Below are 19,143 nucleotides of genomic sequence, written 5' to 3'. Positions count from 1 at the left end.
AACAATGTGATAAAAATAAAATATATTTTTTGACAAGTTAAACATCCTTTTAACTTTAAAGATACCTTTAAAGGAATCGAATCTTTGCTAATCTTAACACGTTGAAGAATTTGGGGGATTTTAGTTTATTTTTTGTAAATATTATTTGACTAAACACTCACCATGCTTTCTCGTAACATGCTTCGTGTAATTTTGATTTTGATTTTTAGAATTAAATATCTTAGAATTTTCCAGTACCCCGCCTCTCGCCCGGAACGTTAGCTGGAGATGGGCACCAGCACCCCTGCCGACCCCACTAGGGACAAAGGTGTACAGAAAATGGATGGATGGATGGGTACAATTTTCCAGTTGGAAATCTTAAGTTTCAGCTGATGTTCACGGCTTTACCTTTGCTTAATGTGACGTTCTGCAGTTAGAGTCTCATCCAGTGGGAGGTGGACTTGTAGATCCACTCTCAGCTGGGGGGCATCAGGGCTGTTAAGCTGCTTTGTAATGTACAGATGATTGCTGTCGTGGCACACCCTCTCTCTGTGTTCCTCTGGCTCTTCTATTGTCAGTCTTTGTCTCTTCACCGGCTCGGCAGCAGTTAAAATGGCTGTGAGAGTCAAACAGTCCTCACACATGGAAATGTTACTGCCAGCAGCTAAATGGGGGGAGCCTCCTCTTCCTCACCTAAAAAAACACACAGAGGCTGCTTGGTGACTTTTTCTGTGGGAAGAAGACGGGCTAGATGATCTCTGATCCCATCCTGTCCCTTGAGGAGACAACTGCACATACTACATTTGAACAAACTTGTTAACATAAAATTCCACCAGCAAACAGGAACTCATTTGCACTCTCTTGACATTTCGACCAACAGTTTTTCTCACGACCCAACGTTGTATTTGCTTTCTGTATAAACCCTCTGAGACGATGGCAAGAAATAAACCAAAGACTAAAAACTAACCTTAGATTTATCTAAAACCTGCCTATCGTCTGCTTGCATTGAAAGAAGTGTATTTCTAAATATATTTATAAGTTTTCACAGCAGCACACTTGCATTCAGATTCAACAGACTGGGTCTCTCTTTTGTAGCTTAGCCTTGAATTTGCAGAGCAGCTGAATATAAAAAAAACAAACAAAAAAACAGTCGTCAACTGTGGGTTAAAAAGTCAGCACTGATTCAGCTAGTGGTTATAAAGAATGTGCAGCACTTCACCTGCTATTCTTAAGAGATGAAGTTGTAATTTTAGTGCTTTTTTACTTTCACGCATTAGGTTTCCAAAGTTTCATTTGGGAAAAAATATGTATCAGATTTCAACAATGGTAGATTCGTGATTTGGAACTGCAAAACAAGAGAAGTTTGTTTTCTTAGATTCCTCTGAAGGTGACGAGCAGCAGCAGCTCAACGTTTCCTGTGTTTATGTGTTCAGCTGTTGTAGTAAAGAGTCAACTGGAGAGCACCAGCCAAAAGCAATTGGTATTTATTCAGGGTCTACTGAAATTCCAATGGAATAACAGTATATTTAGTGTTTTTTATTAGACATTGCTTGGTATTAGATTTAGAAGGCATGAGCTTGAGCAAAAAAAGGTTTTATGGTACGGAAGCAAAATATTATGTCTGTCATGATGAGATTGATTTTAATTTAAAATAAGTTTCATTTCTCACTACTGTTGCCAATAAACATTTAAATATTGCAGTATTGTTATTTTTGGTAGAGAGCTAATTTATCAATATTTTTATTTTTTATTTGCTTATGATGTTTGATGGCTTCTTGTATAGAGAAGAAGCCATCAAGTACATAGTAATAAAGAACCTGAATGCTTAAATTCGAAAACTGCCTAATAATCAACAATGACAACTTTAAACTATGTCAACATTACCAATTAAATAAATGTATTTATGTTTTTTTACTTGTTTTTAAAATAATAATGCCAGCCTGCACATGGAGTAAGTTGATTATTTCAGCTTGAGACACCTTTGACCGTGTAGCTGGGTAACAATGTTTGTATATCTTATTCTTGACAAAATTCTCAGAAGCTTATTTTATTTTATTATTATTTTAGGGAATTTTCTCTCTTTAGCCATCATAAACAATGGACTGACAATTTAACTCAACGCATGGGTAAAGTTAGCTTAGCTACATGGTCAAAGAAAACGTTGCTCTTTCTAGCGTCTCTTCATAAGAAGAGTTTTGAAAGCAAAACATCTGAAATTAGTTGTAGCTTAAAACCAGCACCAAATGGAAAATGAATTCATAAAAATCGAAACCTTTTCCGCTAATAGTATTGTTTATTATTGTCTGTAGCCTGCAAGGTGAATTTCATGTTTTGTTGCTATCTCTGTTGCTGGTTCATATTTACATACTGGTAAAACATGAGGGCACTTTTAAATAAACTGGCTTTGGGAATAAGCAGCAGGTTGAGCTTTCATCTAGAAACTCAAGGTAATCTGATGCATATTTTACTGCAAATTTACTGAAAGACCATCGCTTATTGATAAATCTTGGATTTGACTTTGTTTCCACAGCAACATGTAAAATGCCGTTGGGTCAAGGATTAGGGAGTCCGTGGTTTCTGACTTTTTTGCGCTCAGGAAGAAAATGTGCGAAAACAAACACCCATTTCACACTGTAAGGCACACACTCACATTTACAGTCTTTCATGGGTAATTAGGTTTATGTGTGTCACAGAGGTGAGCTGGGTATCTGGTGAGCTGCACCCACGGCAACAACAGTGTCAAACATTTGCTGCTTTCAACATCACAGTTGATGTTTCTTGACCTTTTGTGACTGTTTATATGCACAAAGCAGTTTCTGCCTGATCTTTTTTCTCTTTTTGCCCAAAGCTGATTTTTACACTTTTTGTCTCCGAATAGTCTAAAGTTTCAGCTTTGCCGTGGCATGAAACAAGATTGTAACTGAAGACACTTGTAGCTCAGTGTGGATATTACGAACAGTCTGTGTCATACCTTTTAGTGAGTAAGCTCCTTGTTTGATGTGTAAACAAATTGTCAATGTTGGCAACCGTCCACAGGCACTTGGAAAACAAACCTCAGGCAAAAATCAAATTACACACTAAAAATGTGATGATGCACACATATTGTTTATAGCGGAGCTGATTCCCTGAATGAAACAGAGCCCATTTCATGCAACCAAATAACCCCTCGAATTTTTATAATGCATCAAATTTTCTGAATGAATATCAGACACATCTCATAAAAACACAATTCCCTCAGACTTAAGGACATAGCTAGTGACATTCAGGTTCTTTAACATTCCAAAATCTATTTCTTTGTCAATAAATAGATTAACAAGTGTCAGTTTTATGAAAACATAAAGGCAAATAAAAAATAAAATCTGGATCTTTGATTAAATTATGGACATAACTTGTGCTATATTTTATTTAGAGGGCTTAATTTTATTAAAAGCTGCTGAATACTGGTCACAGTTGACATTAAAACAATTGGGCCATGGTTAGTCAACTTTTGGTTTATTTTGTTTAATTTATGTTTCCATTATTGCCTCACCAACCAAGCTTCAACTACGTTTGAAATTGGTGTTTTAAAATCAACTTTGTGGTGTTAAATGTTCAAGGGAGGCAGGTCTGTGGTGTAATGAAATGCTTTACATTCAAAGTCATTTTTGTCTTTATTTTCTTTGTAGTAGCCATTTAAGTATAGCCTGGACATTGTTTTTCTACTCAATTATAGTTGATTCTCATCTGATTCAGTGCTCTGTCTGTGGTTTCTTCCACTGAGCTTGATTTCTCTGGTAAAATTTAAACCAAGCCAAACGGTGAATAGGAGGAGAAGTTATGAACAATGACGTAGATTTTCTGCACTCTTTAGGGATTGTAGTCTAACTTAAGTTTGGCAATGCCAGTAGGGAGTGAACAAAGTGTTGGCCATTCTTCCAAGGCCTGTTGGTCTTGGAGTTTTACTTTTGTGGTTATATGTTTTATAACAAAACCAGTAGCAGAAACACTTATTTAATATCACACAATGACTTCCTACAAACACTCTCCTTGTTAGTCACTCCAGAGGAGAACTACGTAGTGCATCCAGGAAACACAAGTCTTCACTCTTCATGTAGACACACCCGTTTGCATTTGGGTTCTGCCTTTAAATAAAAAAACCCTAAACTTTCTCTAATCTCCCTGGAAATATGTGCATTTGTTTCGAAATCAAGAATCTGAAAGTTTGAAAAATAAAGCTTAACCTCCACAACCAAAAAACTCTTACAGCCCACATATCTAAGACGATTTACTGAGAAAGGGGTGAGAAAATGAAGTAGACGAAGAAAGAGCTTGTATCCTTCAGAGTCTGGCTTAATGTTGCAGTCAGAACATAAGGTGAGGAAGTCAACTCGTGAGTAAAAACATTTGTATTCAACAGCATGGACTGCTTCCGTCTGAGAGACCAAGAGATCAGACAGAGTCTGAAATTTACTGTAAATAAAACCTTATTACTTAAAGGGCCGAGCTTATCAAATGCAGTCATAATAAAATATATTGGTCTTAATTGGCTGAGGAGACCTGATTGTACTGCAGCAGATTTAATTGTTCCCATGAGGTTATCACAATAGAAAAATGGAAACAGTGAGAAATAAAGAACACTGTATTGCATAAGTCATTTTATTTCAAAACTAAAGTTCAAAAGCTGCCTCAACAATATGAGCAAACACAATGTTGAGACATGAGTTATTGGTTAAAATGTGGAAGCAAGAATGAATGGATCAGCTACACTCACAAAGACATTTGGTTAAATTTGTACAGGAGACTAAAACAAGATCTGCTTAAACGTAAACCCTACTAAAACTAACTCAAATTAATACTTACTTTTTGTTTCCTAATATTCAGGCATGTTTCTCTTTTTTTTAATTACCCAGTACTTTGATGTTTTATCTGCAGTCATAAAAAGTATTTAAAACCAGTTAAAATACACCAATAAAGGCTTCAGAAAGTTCAAGTTATAGAGATAGAAACAGGAAGTTCTGTAAGATCTTTCATTGGGGAAACTCTGATCACTTGGGAGGAAGTAGCACAAATATTGAATCACACTCTTCTTCAAAATACCAATGTTTGCATAGTTACAATCTCAAATGCCTGCTTGGATGAAGTGTTTTTTTCTTTGAATAAGTCATTTTTCAAGTTACTTTTTTTTAATTTTCTTGAATTGTTGATGACAGTGAGTCTCACTTTCATTATTTCTGACTCTCTCTCTTTCAGATTGATGTTGTCCGGCAGAGACATGGTGATCCTGAGGTGGGAGCTACTGTCCCTCTTGGCCGTCATCCTGATGGTCTCCTGCAATGCTGTGCCTACAGATATTCTGTATCGGGTTAATGAGGAACAGCCACCCAACACGTTGATTGGCAGCCTGGCGGCAGACCAAGGCCTTCCAGACACTGGACATCTGTACAAGCTGGAGGTGGGCACCCCTTTCCTGAGGGTGGACGGCAAAACTGGGGACATCTACACCACAGAGATTCCTATTGACCGTGAGACACTGAGAGACTGCCAAAGCCAGTTTGATGACAAATGCTACCTGGAATTTGAAGTGTCCATCACAGACATGGTGAAAGGGATTGGCTCAGGGCCACGGCTGATCGAAGGTCGCATTGAAGTGCTGGATATGAATGACAACACGCCGCAGTTCTCTTCACCCATCCTCTCCCTAGCAATTCCAGAAAATACACACATTGGTGCACTCTTCTCCATCCCAATGGCCACAGACAAGGACTCTGGTTCCAACGGCGTGGCTGAGTACTCTCTGAGTTCCGGACCGGATGCTGATCAACTCTTCAGCCTGCAGGTCGCTTTGGACACGGACGAGAAACAGCCACAGCTGGTTGTCATGGGTAACCTGGATCGTGAGAAGAAAGACTCGTATGATCTGAATATTCGGGTTGTAGATGGAGGTGATCCACCAAGGGCGAGCAGCGCTTTACTGCGAGTCACTGTGACCGATCAGAATGACAATGCGCCAAAGTTTGAGAGAAATCACTACGAGGCCGAACTTCCAGAGAACAGCCCACTGGGACACTCCGTTTTGCAGGTCAGTAAATGAACTATAGATTAGATGTTATCATGCTGTTGAAATGTAGCAACTGCAAAGTATTACGTGCCAACATTTTTTGTTTACTGTTTATAGGAATTTAAACAGTAAACGAATGTTTTGTTTACACACAAAATCATATACTCTGGAAATTTTCTTTTAGATTTGAAAAGTTCTAATGGAAGATATTCATCCATTTAGTAATTAGATGTGCATCATATTAAATAGATTCATTAGATGGAAATGTTTATTTCAGCTAATTTTGATAGCTATGGCTTAAAAAAACAAAATTAAGATTCTGACAGTGTTTTTAAATAATAATAAAAAAGACATTACTAAAAGTCTGTGTCATACTTCACATACTTCATTTTCAACCTTCTTAAAATAAGTTCATGCACTGCACAACCTTTTAAATATCATTTTTTCATATCTAAAAAATATATTTTGAAGGATCTTTGTTTCCAGAGTTGTTCACTTTGTGGATATAAGGGAGAGAAAAGAAGAATATATTTATTCAAGACAAGATAACACTGTCTTGGAGTTCCCAAAGAGTTCAAAGCTTGAAATAGTCAAGACACCACCCTGACTCAGATACCTCCCCCATATATCATCTTTTTATATGGTGTTAATAATAAATCATGGCCCTGATGTCTGTTGGTGTAAATATTGTTGCTCTAAGATCAGCTGGGATTTCCACTCCAGGTCAGTGGTTCAGATAATTAGTTAAAAAGGTTTTCTCTTCATCATCATAACAGTGTCAGAACTGCGGGACAAAGTAATTAAGAAGATAGCCATGGTGTATAAAACAGGAATTAATAAAAAAAAAAAAAAAAAAAGACAACAAAAAGACACATCGCCAACATTAGACCAAACTTTTGAAGACCCTTTTTTTATACTAAGTGAAGCTGTGCCCATACATTGCTGTTGTTGCTCAGCAGTCAAGAGTTTCCATGTCACCAAACATTCCAGTTAAACCTTTGGCCTTGTTGGTAATAAAGTCTGAAAGCTGCAGGACAACTCGGCACACTGACTGCACGTAATATACTGCTCAATTATCCGTTCAGACAGATGGTGCAGTGGAGGTGAAGCAGGGCGTGGGATCGCTGTGTGTAGTCACATATTAACCACCGATTCAACTTCACCTTTGAGCCCTGAGCTGGGCGCCGGTCCTCGATGTTGGCATCAGCTGGCAGAATAGGAAGCCGCTGTTCGGTTGGGCAACTCCACAACAACCTGATAAACCCAGCTCACCGTGTCGTCCTGCGCAGTCCCCGTTTCCCCGCTTTTCCCTATGACTGCAGCACGGGCCGACCAGCCAGCCTTCCAGCTCGATGTGCATGACTTAATCTGAGTCAGTCATGAGATTATCCACGGGGCTTATTGGTATTATTGCTCTGGATGTGGCTCATTGCATTTCAGAGAGCCCCAGAACTCATTTCACTTAGCGTGCATTTGAGAAGTGATGCTGTATGGAGGCAGTGGGACAATGATGACGGACGACCCTGACCTGCTTAAAATGTGCAATAGCTTTGCAGACATGTATATCCCTAGCTTTAACTCAGTCTTTGAAAAGGCCATGGTGATTGGTTATGCATTTTTTACTCTATTCTCCTTCTGGGGAAACTCAAAACTAGCCAGAGGTTTCAATCAGTTCCTCTGTGCAGTAGACATGTCTTTATATTTCTCTAAAAGATATTTCTGAAGCACTTTATTCATAGGAAGATTTTCATTCAAAAAACTGTGCATTTTCAAAACTAAAAACAGTCCACTAAAATGTTATGAAGTCAACCCTGGTGCCATCACATTTTAAACCGAATGTTGCACTTGCACTTGATTGGTCCGTTTAAACTTGTGACGCTGTTCCTTGAAGTTAGTCTTGCCTACTTTAAACTGATTAGAAAGGAGTAATAAAAGAGATAAAATAAACAGGATGCATTTTAAATGGCCAAAGTGGATTCGTCAGATCCAAACACTCATATTAACTAGCTTAAAGACTGCTTTCATAGATTCCTGTGTGCAAATCTTGATCTTATTAAAGACCAAATCCTCCTGAGTATATTGACTAAGATCTCTAATGTTTAACAGCTAAATTCCCATAAAGGACTATTAAACAACAGTATTACTTTAGGAACATGCTGATTAATAATGTACAAGATGCTATCCAGAGCAGTTTGAAGAGTCCACATCGATTTTCCATGTAATTGTGGTGTTATTTACTCAACAATGAACTAGACAGAATGTAAACTATGATGGATTATCTCTCAAGTTGCTTTCCAGTACGAGAGATACTGATCTAAAATAGTTTAATTTCAAAAACTGTTTCCCATTGATCAATTATTAATCAGCTAAAACGTACAGAGATTCTGGTCGGTTTATTTAATGACGCTAGTCAACCTTGCTGGGTAATTGTTAACCGAGACATAAAGAGTGTTTATACTTGCTGTGTGCTTGGACAGAGTGGCCTTGGAGAGCAGCCAAAGCGGTTCTGGCTTCATCAGAGTGAACCCTATGCTCCATCAGACCCTCTGTTCAATACACAATTCTCACAGGCTGTCAATAATTTACTGCTGTTTGGTGATATCTGCTGTTTAAATGCACACTTTAAACAGGAGAAATAAAAAAGGCACACTGGAGTGTAAAAACATCCATCAGCAGGCAAAATTATAATTTTACTTTCAGACTCTCTTTAACCATATTCTTCCTGTTTTGGATCATAGTGTCATATTGGGTAATTTTAAACAGACAGGAAACCAGATATTTATTATGTGGTATTCTGTGAAAAATGTCATAGTAAAGTTTAAGAGACTAATTCAGTTGAACCCCTTAAATGTTTTTGACAGCAACAGCTTGTCTAAAAACTGATTTTGAGCTACTAATAAATGAAGATTTTCCATTTTCCTAGTGCAAAAAATATAATTGACCTTTGTATCATTTTATCATTCATATCATTCAGTTTTAGTTGCTGTATAAAATATAAATAAAAGGAGAAATAAAAAAGCAAGCAAACCAAGCTGAATGTTATGTAGTATAAATATATGATGATATGTTAATTTGATCAACATGTAATTTAGTTTTTTATGGATAGGTCAGCTTAGTTTAACAAACACAAAGCTGAAAAAGACTGCCACTGTCTAATATTTTTCACAAATATATTTTCCATGTCTTAATACAAGATACACTAACAGAGCCAAGGCCCAGGCTCACTCAGTACACATAAATATAAAATCTGAAAACTTGTGCTCCAGAAATTAATCTATCATATAAACACCCCCAAAAAGCACATTTTTATTTATTAGTATTATTTTTTTAAATGACAAGAAACTAGTGCTAGAATTGTAAAACACAAAGGTGGTGACGAAGGTAAGATTTTGCTAACCATGCTCTAGGTCTGTCTTCCCATTTTCAGTTACCTTGGAAATATAATATTGTAATTATATGTTGTAGATAAGGCAGTAGTTTTATCTTACACTTTTATTAAAGACCAATAAAAACATTCCTCTTGCTGTTGGAATTATAAATTGATTTTTGTGCTCTTGACCCAAACTTTAATTTTATTGTCCATGTTACAGGGTTCAAATAATCCTATCCCATTGGTAGATCTATTTTTTCTTCTTTTTAAGGATTATTTTCCTGAGTGCAAGCTTGGCTCAGATTCACCAATGCTTTAAAGGAATAATTGGCCTTAAGATTTAAAAACCCTAATTGTATTAGTGTAAGTTCCAGGTAAAGGCTGAAAAACTGCTGAGCTAGCATTACCTGAGATGTTTATGTAACCTGTCTGATTGTATTTCATCTGATGACAAGCTATATTCCTTAATAGCAACCATGACATTGAATAAATACAATTAAAAAGTATTAGACATGTTGACACAATCGCATCCTAACAAGCTCAACCTACGTGATATTTTGCCGACTACTCCTACAGTCTAATTGACTAATTACCTCCATTTAGTTTAGGTTTGGACATGTGAAACGGGATTGTGGCTGATGTTGGTCTGTCCTTCCTGCTCTCCTAATGGGCCCAGAGGAGCCGGGGCTTTTCTCATAATGAGAGAAACATTAACATTCACTCATCTGCCCATTACATACCAATGACCCGCTGCACGGCCGTTAGATGTTGTTGTGTGGGTGTGTGCACTCAGCTTTGATAGTCTATTATGTTTTTACACAGCAGAAACTTCCACCCCCTCAGAAAACCAGGGCTTTGTACTGTTACATGGCTAATGGTTGTAACTCTTTGTAAGTCAAACAAGCCAAATGATCAATAAAATACAACTGAGCTTGTTTTAAGAATGTAGCATGTTCAGGTTCAGAGTTATGTCTGACTGCAAATTGACTCAAAATTAGTCAAATGAAATTCAGTTTTCTATGGTCTAGTGTTGTAACTGTAATTAGGATTTCTTTCAGATTTGATGTCCCTAAAAAAATGGATTTCCATGTATTGTATGCTTTGGTAATAATACAAATCTTTTTTTGCATTCTCAGGTTCGAGCCAATGACGCAGACACTGGTGCCAATGGAGAGATAGATTACATCTTACATCAAGCATCCGAGACTGTCCAGAGGCTTCTGCGCATTGACCGTTCCACTGGCATCATTTACGTCAAAGGCCTGGTAGACAGAGAAGAAACTAATTTTCTCAAGTTCTTTGTGGTTGCCAGAGACCGTGGGCCTAATTCCAAGAGTTCCAAAGTCCTAGTGACCATCATTGTCAAGGACCAAAATGACAACGCACCAGCAATAGAGATTCGTGGTATTGGGTTGGTCACTCACCAGGACAGTGTGGCAAACATCTCTGAGGACATGCCGATTGGTACCCCAGTAGCACTAGTCCAAGTGTCTGACCGTGACGAGGGAGAAAACGCTGTGGTGACATGTGTGGTTGCAGGTGACGTCCCTTTTCAACTCCGACCTGCTAGCGAGTCAGCCAATGATCGAAAGAGAAAATACTTCCTGCAGACAACTACTCTGCTGGACTATGAACGTATTAAAGATTACCGAATTGAAATAGTTGCTGTGGATTCCGGTAACCCAGCTCTGTCAAGCACCAATTCTCTTAAGGTCCAGGTCACAGACGTGAATGATAACACACCAACATTTTCTCCAGCTTTGCTTGAAGTGTTCTTTCCTGAGGGCAACCAGCCAGGTGACAGAGTGCTAGATATTTTGGCCACAGATGCAGATAGTGGTATAAATGCAGAGATGATTTATAGCATCATTGAGTCCTCTGCTAACAGGCTTTTTGAGGTCGATGCCAACACGGGAGAGGTTCGTGTGAAAAACACACTGGATCGAGAGGAAGTTGAGCGCTATGAGTTCCATATCGCTGCAGCCGACAAAGGCCTTCCGAGTAAAACTGGAACTGCTACAGTGGTTATAAATGTTCTAGACCGCAATGACAATGAACCCAAATTCATGTTAAACGGATACAGTTTTTCTGTAATTGAAAACATGCTCCCACTAAATCCTGTTGGTGTAGTGACTGTGACTGATGCTGATAAGGGGGAGAACTCAAGAGTGACACTGTTTGTAGAACCAGATAACGGCAAGTTTGTGATTCAAAATGGAACGGGAACGATCCTGTCGAGCATTTCTTTTGACCGTGAAAAGGAAAGCACCTACACCTTTCGTCTGAAGGCTGTGGATGGTGGTGAACCACCTCGGTCTTCCTACGTTGGTGTGACCATCAATGTCCTGGATGAGAATGATAATGCCCCCTATGTCACCAAACCATCCAACTCCTCCTACACTTATCTGACACCTGTCACACCTCCAGAAACAAGAGTGGAAGTTGTTGAGGCTGAGGACATTGATGCCGGGCTCAATGCAGAGCTGTATTATTCAATCACTGGAGGAAACCCTTATGGCCTTTTTCAAATCTCATCCACCAGTGGGGAAATCACACTGGCACAAGCATTCTCTGGCAAGCACAATGGGCTTCACCGACTTGTCGTGAAGGTCAGTGATCAAGGCAAACCTGCTCGATACACCACAGCCTTAGTTCACGTGTTTGTAAATGAAACCAAATCTAATGTGTCCCTCATTGAGGCACTTGTGGGTCACAGTCTTTACACACCTCTGGACAGAGACATAGCAGGAGACCCTAACTATGCCTACAGTCAGCAAACCAACATTTTATATGCTGTCCTTGCAGGTGTTGCTGTTGTTATTTTGGTCATTGTAGCTGTGGTGGTCATCAGACACCATCTGCAGAAAGATACTAAAAGCGGTTACCAAGCTGGCAAAAAGGAGAGCAAAGATCTTTATGCTCCCAAGCAGGGACCCAAAAATGGCAAAGGAAAAAAGAGCAAAAAACCCAGAGCTCCAAAACCCACCAAACCACTGGAAGAGGATGAGGAGGCGAGTTTGCAGAAAGGTCTGAAGTTCAACCTTATTAATGACGTTAATGACAGTCCCAGAATCCATCTGCCCCTTAACTATCCACCAGGAAGCCCCGACCTGGGCCGTCACTATAGGTCCAACTCTCCTTTGCCATCTATCCAGCTGCAACCACAGTCACCCTCTGCCTCCAAGAAACACCAGGCTGTTCAGGACCTCCCTGCAACCAACACCTTCGTAGGGACGGGCGACAACAACTCCACGGGCTCGGATCAATATTCGGATTACAGCTACAAGGCCAACCCACCCAAATACAACAACAAACAGGTAGGCGACTACGCAAATATGACTATGTACCCCAGGGAGAACATCTATTGGACCAACCGTGTGTGGTAGACACGCTGGAACTTACATGGCACTGCTGCCAGTGTTTTTCCACCAAAGCCTCACTGATTCCCTTGCACAGCACCCTTTTTTCAGATGGCTTTTATTCATTTTATTTTGAGTTTCATTCTGTTCACAATGTCTGTTCTGTTCAGTTTTTGCTTTTCACTTCAGTATGGACAGTCCAAAATATGAAGCATAACATAAATATGGTCTTCCTGATCTGGTGACAAAACCTCCCTAAAATGGACTTTAAACAGGGTTCATAAGTTTTCCTTTTTGTTTTTCACACAAATGTTTAATTCATGAATATCTGCAGTACGCATCTGTTAGTACCAGGCCCTGTCCACACTAATCCAGATATTTAGCAAAAAAGCTAGTGGTGACAAACCAGAGATTTCTGAAGTTTTTTAAAGCCTCCATTTGTGGTGTAAATGTGTAAACAAAAACATGAACAAACAGACATAGCTTGTACTTGCCAACAGCAGTGAAGCATTATTATTTTTTCGTTAAGTTTCTCTTTGTGCTAAGTCAGTTTCGATTAAATGTCAAAAGTAAGTTAAATTAAGCGGAAAGGTGAATTGTTGTCACAGAAAACTGATTTTTTTCTAGCTTTAGCCTAGGGAGTCTTCTTCTTTTGAATGTAAAGATCTAGCCTAGATATTACTTCATTTTTGGCTGCAGTCCTGCAGACCATTTTAGAAAAGAGGAGGGAAAAATATCACTTTGAGAAATATCTGGAATAGTGTAGCTGGGGCCTGATTTCTTAATTTATAATCCAAGAATAAATCAAGCTTATTTGTTCAACTTTGGATATCGGAAATCTCATGTAGGTCCATCCTGGGGTCCTTTGTGTTTTTAATTTATATTATTTTGTGTTTAGCTTCATGTTTTTGCAAAGGGTTAAATGAAGGTTGGTTCTTTTCCTTGTTCTGTGTACATTGAACTTGAAGTTCTTTCTTTGAGCTTCATTCACGCTGACAATCTTAAGTCTGATTTTGTTTTATGTTTTTTTATTATTTAGTTGTTTTTTTTTATTACTTCAGAAAAGCCAGTTGTTTAAGTTTAAACTCTCTAAGTTTATAGCTGCTCCATATGGCTGGATCAGTTTGTTGAAGTGTGACAAAGAGTGACTGTGAATTTTTTTATTATTTTTTTTTTCTTCTTCTAATTGATTCTTGGCTTTCTCTGGCCAGGAGCTTTGCAGGCTGAGGAGCACTTTAGAGTGTTTCCATCCATTTCAGACCAATTTAAGGTAATTTTAGCTCAGTCAGGGAGCCAAACAGTGAAAACAGAATAGAAAGTGGCGCAAGAAAGACGAGGATGGGGATGTAGAGTTGCATAAGGCCCAGATAGTATGAAGGAAAAGGTACATGAAGACTAAATGCAACCATTTCTTAACCTCCACACTTCCTGTCAAGTTGGTTGAAATACGACTTTTAATTTTGCCATGTTCCCAATCAGTGGGGCTAAAAAGTCAATTGTTTGCACAGATTAATGGCAGGTAATTTTCCAGGCGCTCACTTGCGCCTTTTCTTTACCCAGAGTGCCTTGCTCTTTTCTATTTAATGTAATAGAAAAAACTGAGGGGTGAGATGGTGGTCATTAACAGCGTGGCTGTGACGAGCACTCGTGACGAACTGCTGTCACGTGACTTCACTTTGATGGACTTGGCTGCTGTGAAAACTGAAACTGTCACATGCACTGTTGAAAACCCTCGGAGACAATCAAATTAAGTTGTCATAGACATGTTCAGACTGTACATACATGTGAAAGATGTGTCAAATGTTTTAGGGTTGTTGTTTTTTTTTGTTTTGTTTGTATGTGCTCTTTCATCTGCTGTTTGTTTTTTGTTGCAACATTACTGTGTGATGTGTGTGAGCCTAACCAGGGCGTGTCATTCTTCCTCCCTGCTTCTTAAAGACTTCTGTTCACCGTGTGAAGACCCAAACCAAAGACTCACATGTAGACACACACACACATTTTCATTATCATCACCATTTCACAGTCAAGTACAGCATATATGGACTTGAGGCCACGGATCTGCTTCCTGTTTGGTCAGTCTTGGCAGTTTTACACATTTGTACAGTGTTTTTTGATGTTTTTTACAGCTAAAAGAAGATTTTATTTCAATAAACATGTTGCTAAAACATTACTGTGGCGCTCTTTGTGCATTCACTGGGTTCTTGAGGTGAGCTGGACGAAACAGAGAACAGATTGCTGGAAAAGGTACAGTATTCCATTGTCACCTCCATCCTTCACACATGGAGAGAAAATATATTTGGTGGAAATATGTTTATTGTGGAAATCACTTGTACAAGTTTCCAAATCATAACATTTATGGAAAAAAATTAAGGCACAAAACAATATTTGTTTTTGTAGAAAGTTCTCTTGATTCCATAATTCTGAGTATATTACTCTGAATGATGTGGCTTTTTTTTTCTTGATCGACCAATAAAATTTTTAAAAATCTTTTTCTCTGTTAATTAAATGCAATAAAAAGTAGGAATCTCTGCCATTTTCAACTCGCAACATCTATCTGAATGTACATTTTTCTGAAAACATCTGATGAAGGCTAGATGAAATATACTTTGATGCATGGTTCATTTTCTCCTTTGTTCATTCTATCTTGGTCTCAAAACTACTACTGCCGTATACAGCAAAACTTTTTCCCCTTGTAGTTCATAGGAAAACACAAGAATCTGTAAGTCTGACTTCAGAGATAAAAGAAAATTGTGTATTTGAGAGAAAGACAGTACTAGTAACAATTTTGCAAAAAAAAAAAAATAACAAAAAACGTACATTTCTAATCTGTTTAATACAATTTTCAAAGTAAATTGAAAATCTTGGTCTCAACATTAAGAAATAGTCATTATAAAACATTAAGTCATGAAAGTAAGTTGACAATATTAGTAGTTTGCTATAATGATTGTTACGATATTTAGACTAAAGTAACTAAATTCAACATCTAAATTTATCCAGATAAGACTTAAAAAAATCTAATAAAGCATGATCATTATGTGCAAATAATGGCGTAATTGAATATTTATGGCAAAAACAGCATAAATAATGATGGTTGACATAGTATCATGAACTACTCATCTTAAGAAAAAACATAAATAGTTTTTACTGTGCTGGAAAAAAGCTTTTTTAACAATGAAGTCTTATAGTTGCAGTATGTGTCTTTTATTTAATAAAAAAGTGTTTCACATAGTTGTTAAAAACTGTCAGTAGAATATGAGGCAGATAATCTGTAAAAAAACAAAAAAAAACACCGCAAACACAAAAGTCAAGCTCCTTTGCCCTCTCCCTGTGGTTGTACAGTCATCTCCAGAAATATGCTGCTTGGTCAGAAAAAACAATCAGCGCTAAGAGGTGGAGCTTTGTGCTGTGAATCACACACGTGCATGTGCTGCTCACCCCTCCCCCTTGCTTTCTGCTAAGCTAAGGCTAGTTCACCAAAATGAAGCTTGTAATGAATGCTCCTGCTATTTAGCATGGCCTCCGAAGACAGCAGAAAAGCCGTTGTCCTGTAACGGTAAGTTGTCTCGCCGCCATTTAGCACATTTAGCAGCATGAGCCGAATTGACAGAAATGGCATTAGGAGCCATTTCTGAATGTCTGTTTCCCTAAGACATTCTCATGAAGAGGAGGGTCAGGATTCTCCATAATTTTCTTGATTTTATGAAGAATCCTTCTTTGCATCATCATCTCCAGATAATTAGCTGTCTCATACGTTCACAACATAGTGACAGTTTTAACAATTATGTAAAAAGCATATTTTGTAACAATTATTCTACATACTGCAGCTTTAAATATTCTAGTTTCTGAGTTAGTGACTGAAAGCCTGCTGCCTACCGACGTACAGACAGGAACACTCTAATGTGTGTCATGGGTGGCTGTCTGGATCATTTGTAATGGTTTAGAGAAGAGTTTTTAAGGAGATTTTACGCTTGGAGGATAATTATGATAAACCCTAAAATCTTGTCAGGAGATTTTTGGACAAAAATACTTAAAACTTTATGTTTTACATCTAAAAATCTGGAATGATATTTAAGTCTGGATGGCAAAGGATTAAATTTTGAAAAAAAAAAAAAATCTAGAACCAGAATTGGAACATTTTAGAAAGAAGGAACTCGAGTGTGGACAACATTCGTGTTTCGAGACTGTTCTTTTTTTACTTCAATATGAATCTGAATCTTTTTTCTGATTGCTTTAAAAAGTACTTTTTACACTGAATATATTATCAGAAGGGATGGACATAATCACTATTCTAGAACATTTTGCACAGCTGATGCCAACAATCAATTCCATTATTTATTTTCTTGCACTAGATCTGCCTCAGACATCAGTCCTTCAAGCTGGAAATAACATAACACGTTCCAGTATGTTAAAGAAAAACACAGTTGAAATTATCTTAAAACCTGGCAGTATATTTTGGAATATGTACTAAGTTAAAACATCCGTCTCCAGGAATATTTACCACCCGTACATCAGGCTTCCAGACCAGCCATATGAATTCTGTTTAATTTGAAACAACATACACATTTTGTCAACCAAGCTACCTTTTACAGAACCCAGCTCAAACATTGCATGTCCAGTCTTAAATCCTGAGATAATGTGATCTAGTTGTTAGAAATTCAGCTAAAGTGCCTTTTTTCTAATTCTGAAGGACTACTTTTATATGTGTTTTCTGTTAAGGATAGACAGATCGACCTGTGGGTTACCAAATAATTGAATTAAAGCAGAGAGATGGAAAATGGAAATGTTTAGGACCTTGCACCCTAAAGAAGGGTGAATACAGAGACACCTGTGATTAGAAAGACATTAAAACAGCAAAGAAGTTCTACAGATGCTCTGATGAAGGACACCCATTGAGTCTGTGTGACAAAGAACAATGCTGGGGATAGAGTGAGAAGTACGGGGATGATCTGCTGTGCTTGACCCTCGTTCTTTATTTTCTATGTCTTCTATGCTTATTCTTTCCTGGAAATGTATTTAAAAGAAGCATATTATTTTCCAAATTATTCAGGAACACATAAAACGCTTAACATTTGATAATTTATTAAAAAGTAAACCCTCAAATATAAGTGTAACCTTTTTATTAAAATTTGAAGAAATGTTAAACTGTTATAAGGGTTCCCAGATTCTCCCAAAAGTTTTAGTTCTGAACCGTTTCCAGAAATAAGCTCTAATAAAATGGTGATTTTTGTTTTTTTGACATATGTTTTGTTTTCAATGATCAACAATTCCAGGTGGATTGTCTCAATTATGAGTTTATTACTTGACACATGCAATTTTATGGGACTCCCATAAATGTAGACGTGACCCTACTGTGAGAGGAGCATGTTTATTGCTCGGGTTGTGGCAGTTCGACGTCAAACTGTTAAGCAGACAAACCGGCCTGAGACAGAGTAAAGCTGCACCTTATGTGCAAATGTTAAAAGCAAAGCAAGCTGCCGAAAGTTGAAAAACTGCCCAAAACCAGCTAAGTATGTTTTCTCTCCATGAACACACTGTTGAGCCTTTGTGTCTGTCACTGTTAACCCACACCTGGCACGTTGCTTTTGCACACAAAGTCTCTTTGGACTCGTCGCTCTGCTTTAAACAGACCTGAGATGAAAACATCCCAGAGCAGGTGCCGGACCTGCCGGTGGAGGTCAGTGGGGTCAAATATCACTCAAGAACAGCTATTTAGCAGCTAGGATTGAGGAGGTCAGAGGTTAATAGCACGCTCCACGGCCCCTCCTTCCGTCTGCACTCCATATTAGCAGTTAGACGGCGTCATGCTCGCTAGTTACGCTTTATGATTGGTCCGTTTCTATGGCAACACGTTGGCCTGTATATGTGTGTGCTGACCGACCTCGCTTCCCTTTCCCTGCTACTTTTTTCATCCAACCCAACACAATCCCTTCTTCTGTGGCAAGCTCTACCCTTTAGATGATGAGCGTGTGTGTTGGAGAGTGTGTTTGCCTGTCAGTCAGTTAGTATAAGCTCTGAGCTAAGCATTTGTTTCCCTCTCCCACATACTGACACATTTCATGCAATGTAGCACACCACATTGGGGCACACCATATTGTGGTGTGCTACATGGGGTGCATGTAGCACATGACCACGGTGTGCTATATTGCATATAGTCATGTATGTGGTCTCTACGAGGTAATAGAGACTAAATATTTTAGTCTCTGTTACCTAGCAGGTGATTGTAAACATTTGCTTCATCACTTTTCAGAATTAACCTCACATGGACATTTTCAGACTGAATTGTCATTAACTCAAACATTTCAAGCCCTGACACAGTCAAACATTTGATAAGAAGCCATAAACACCATCATAAGACCTCAGAAAAATCTCGTGTCTGCTCTCTTTGAGAGCAGGGTCTG

The 19,143-nt window shown here is 38.3% G+C and overlaps 1 protein-coding gene across 4 annotated transcripts in view; it reads left to right on the top strand.

The window, feature by feature from the left end:
• LOC114139260 (protocadherin-1-like) overlaps positions 1–19,143 on the top strand; it is a 198,278-nt gene that overhangs the window by 9,495 nt on the left and 169,640 nt on the right. For all 4 annotated transcript variants that reach the window (XM_028009074.1, XM_028009072.1, XM_028009075.1 and 1 more), the window contains 2 exons: positions 5,209–6,037; positions 10,523–12,703. In XM_028009074.1, the coding sequence (XP_027864875.1) occupies positions 5,213–6,037; positions 10,523–12,703 (3,006 nt within the window). In that variant the 5' untranslated portion in view covers positions 5,209–5,212. The remainder of the gene's footprint in view (positions 1–5,208; positions 6,038–10,522; positions 12,704–19,143) is intronic.

Source organism: Xiphophorus couchianus, chromosome 23 (assembly GCF_001444195.1).
Source record: "Xiphophorus couchianus chromosome 23, X_couchianus-1.0, whole genome shotgun sequence".
Lineage (NCBI taxonomy): Eukaryota > Metazoa > Chordata > Actinopteri > Cyprinodontiformes > Poeciliidae > Xiphophorus > Xiphophorus couchianus.
Note: the sequence above shows the minus strand (reverse complement) of the source record. Positions and strands in the feature narration are given on the sequence as shown.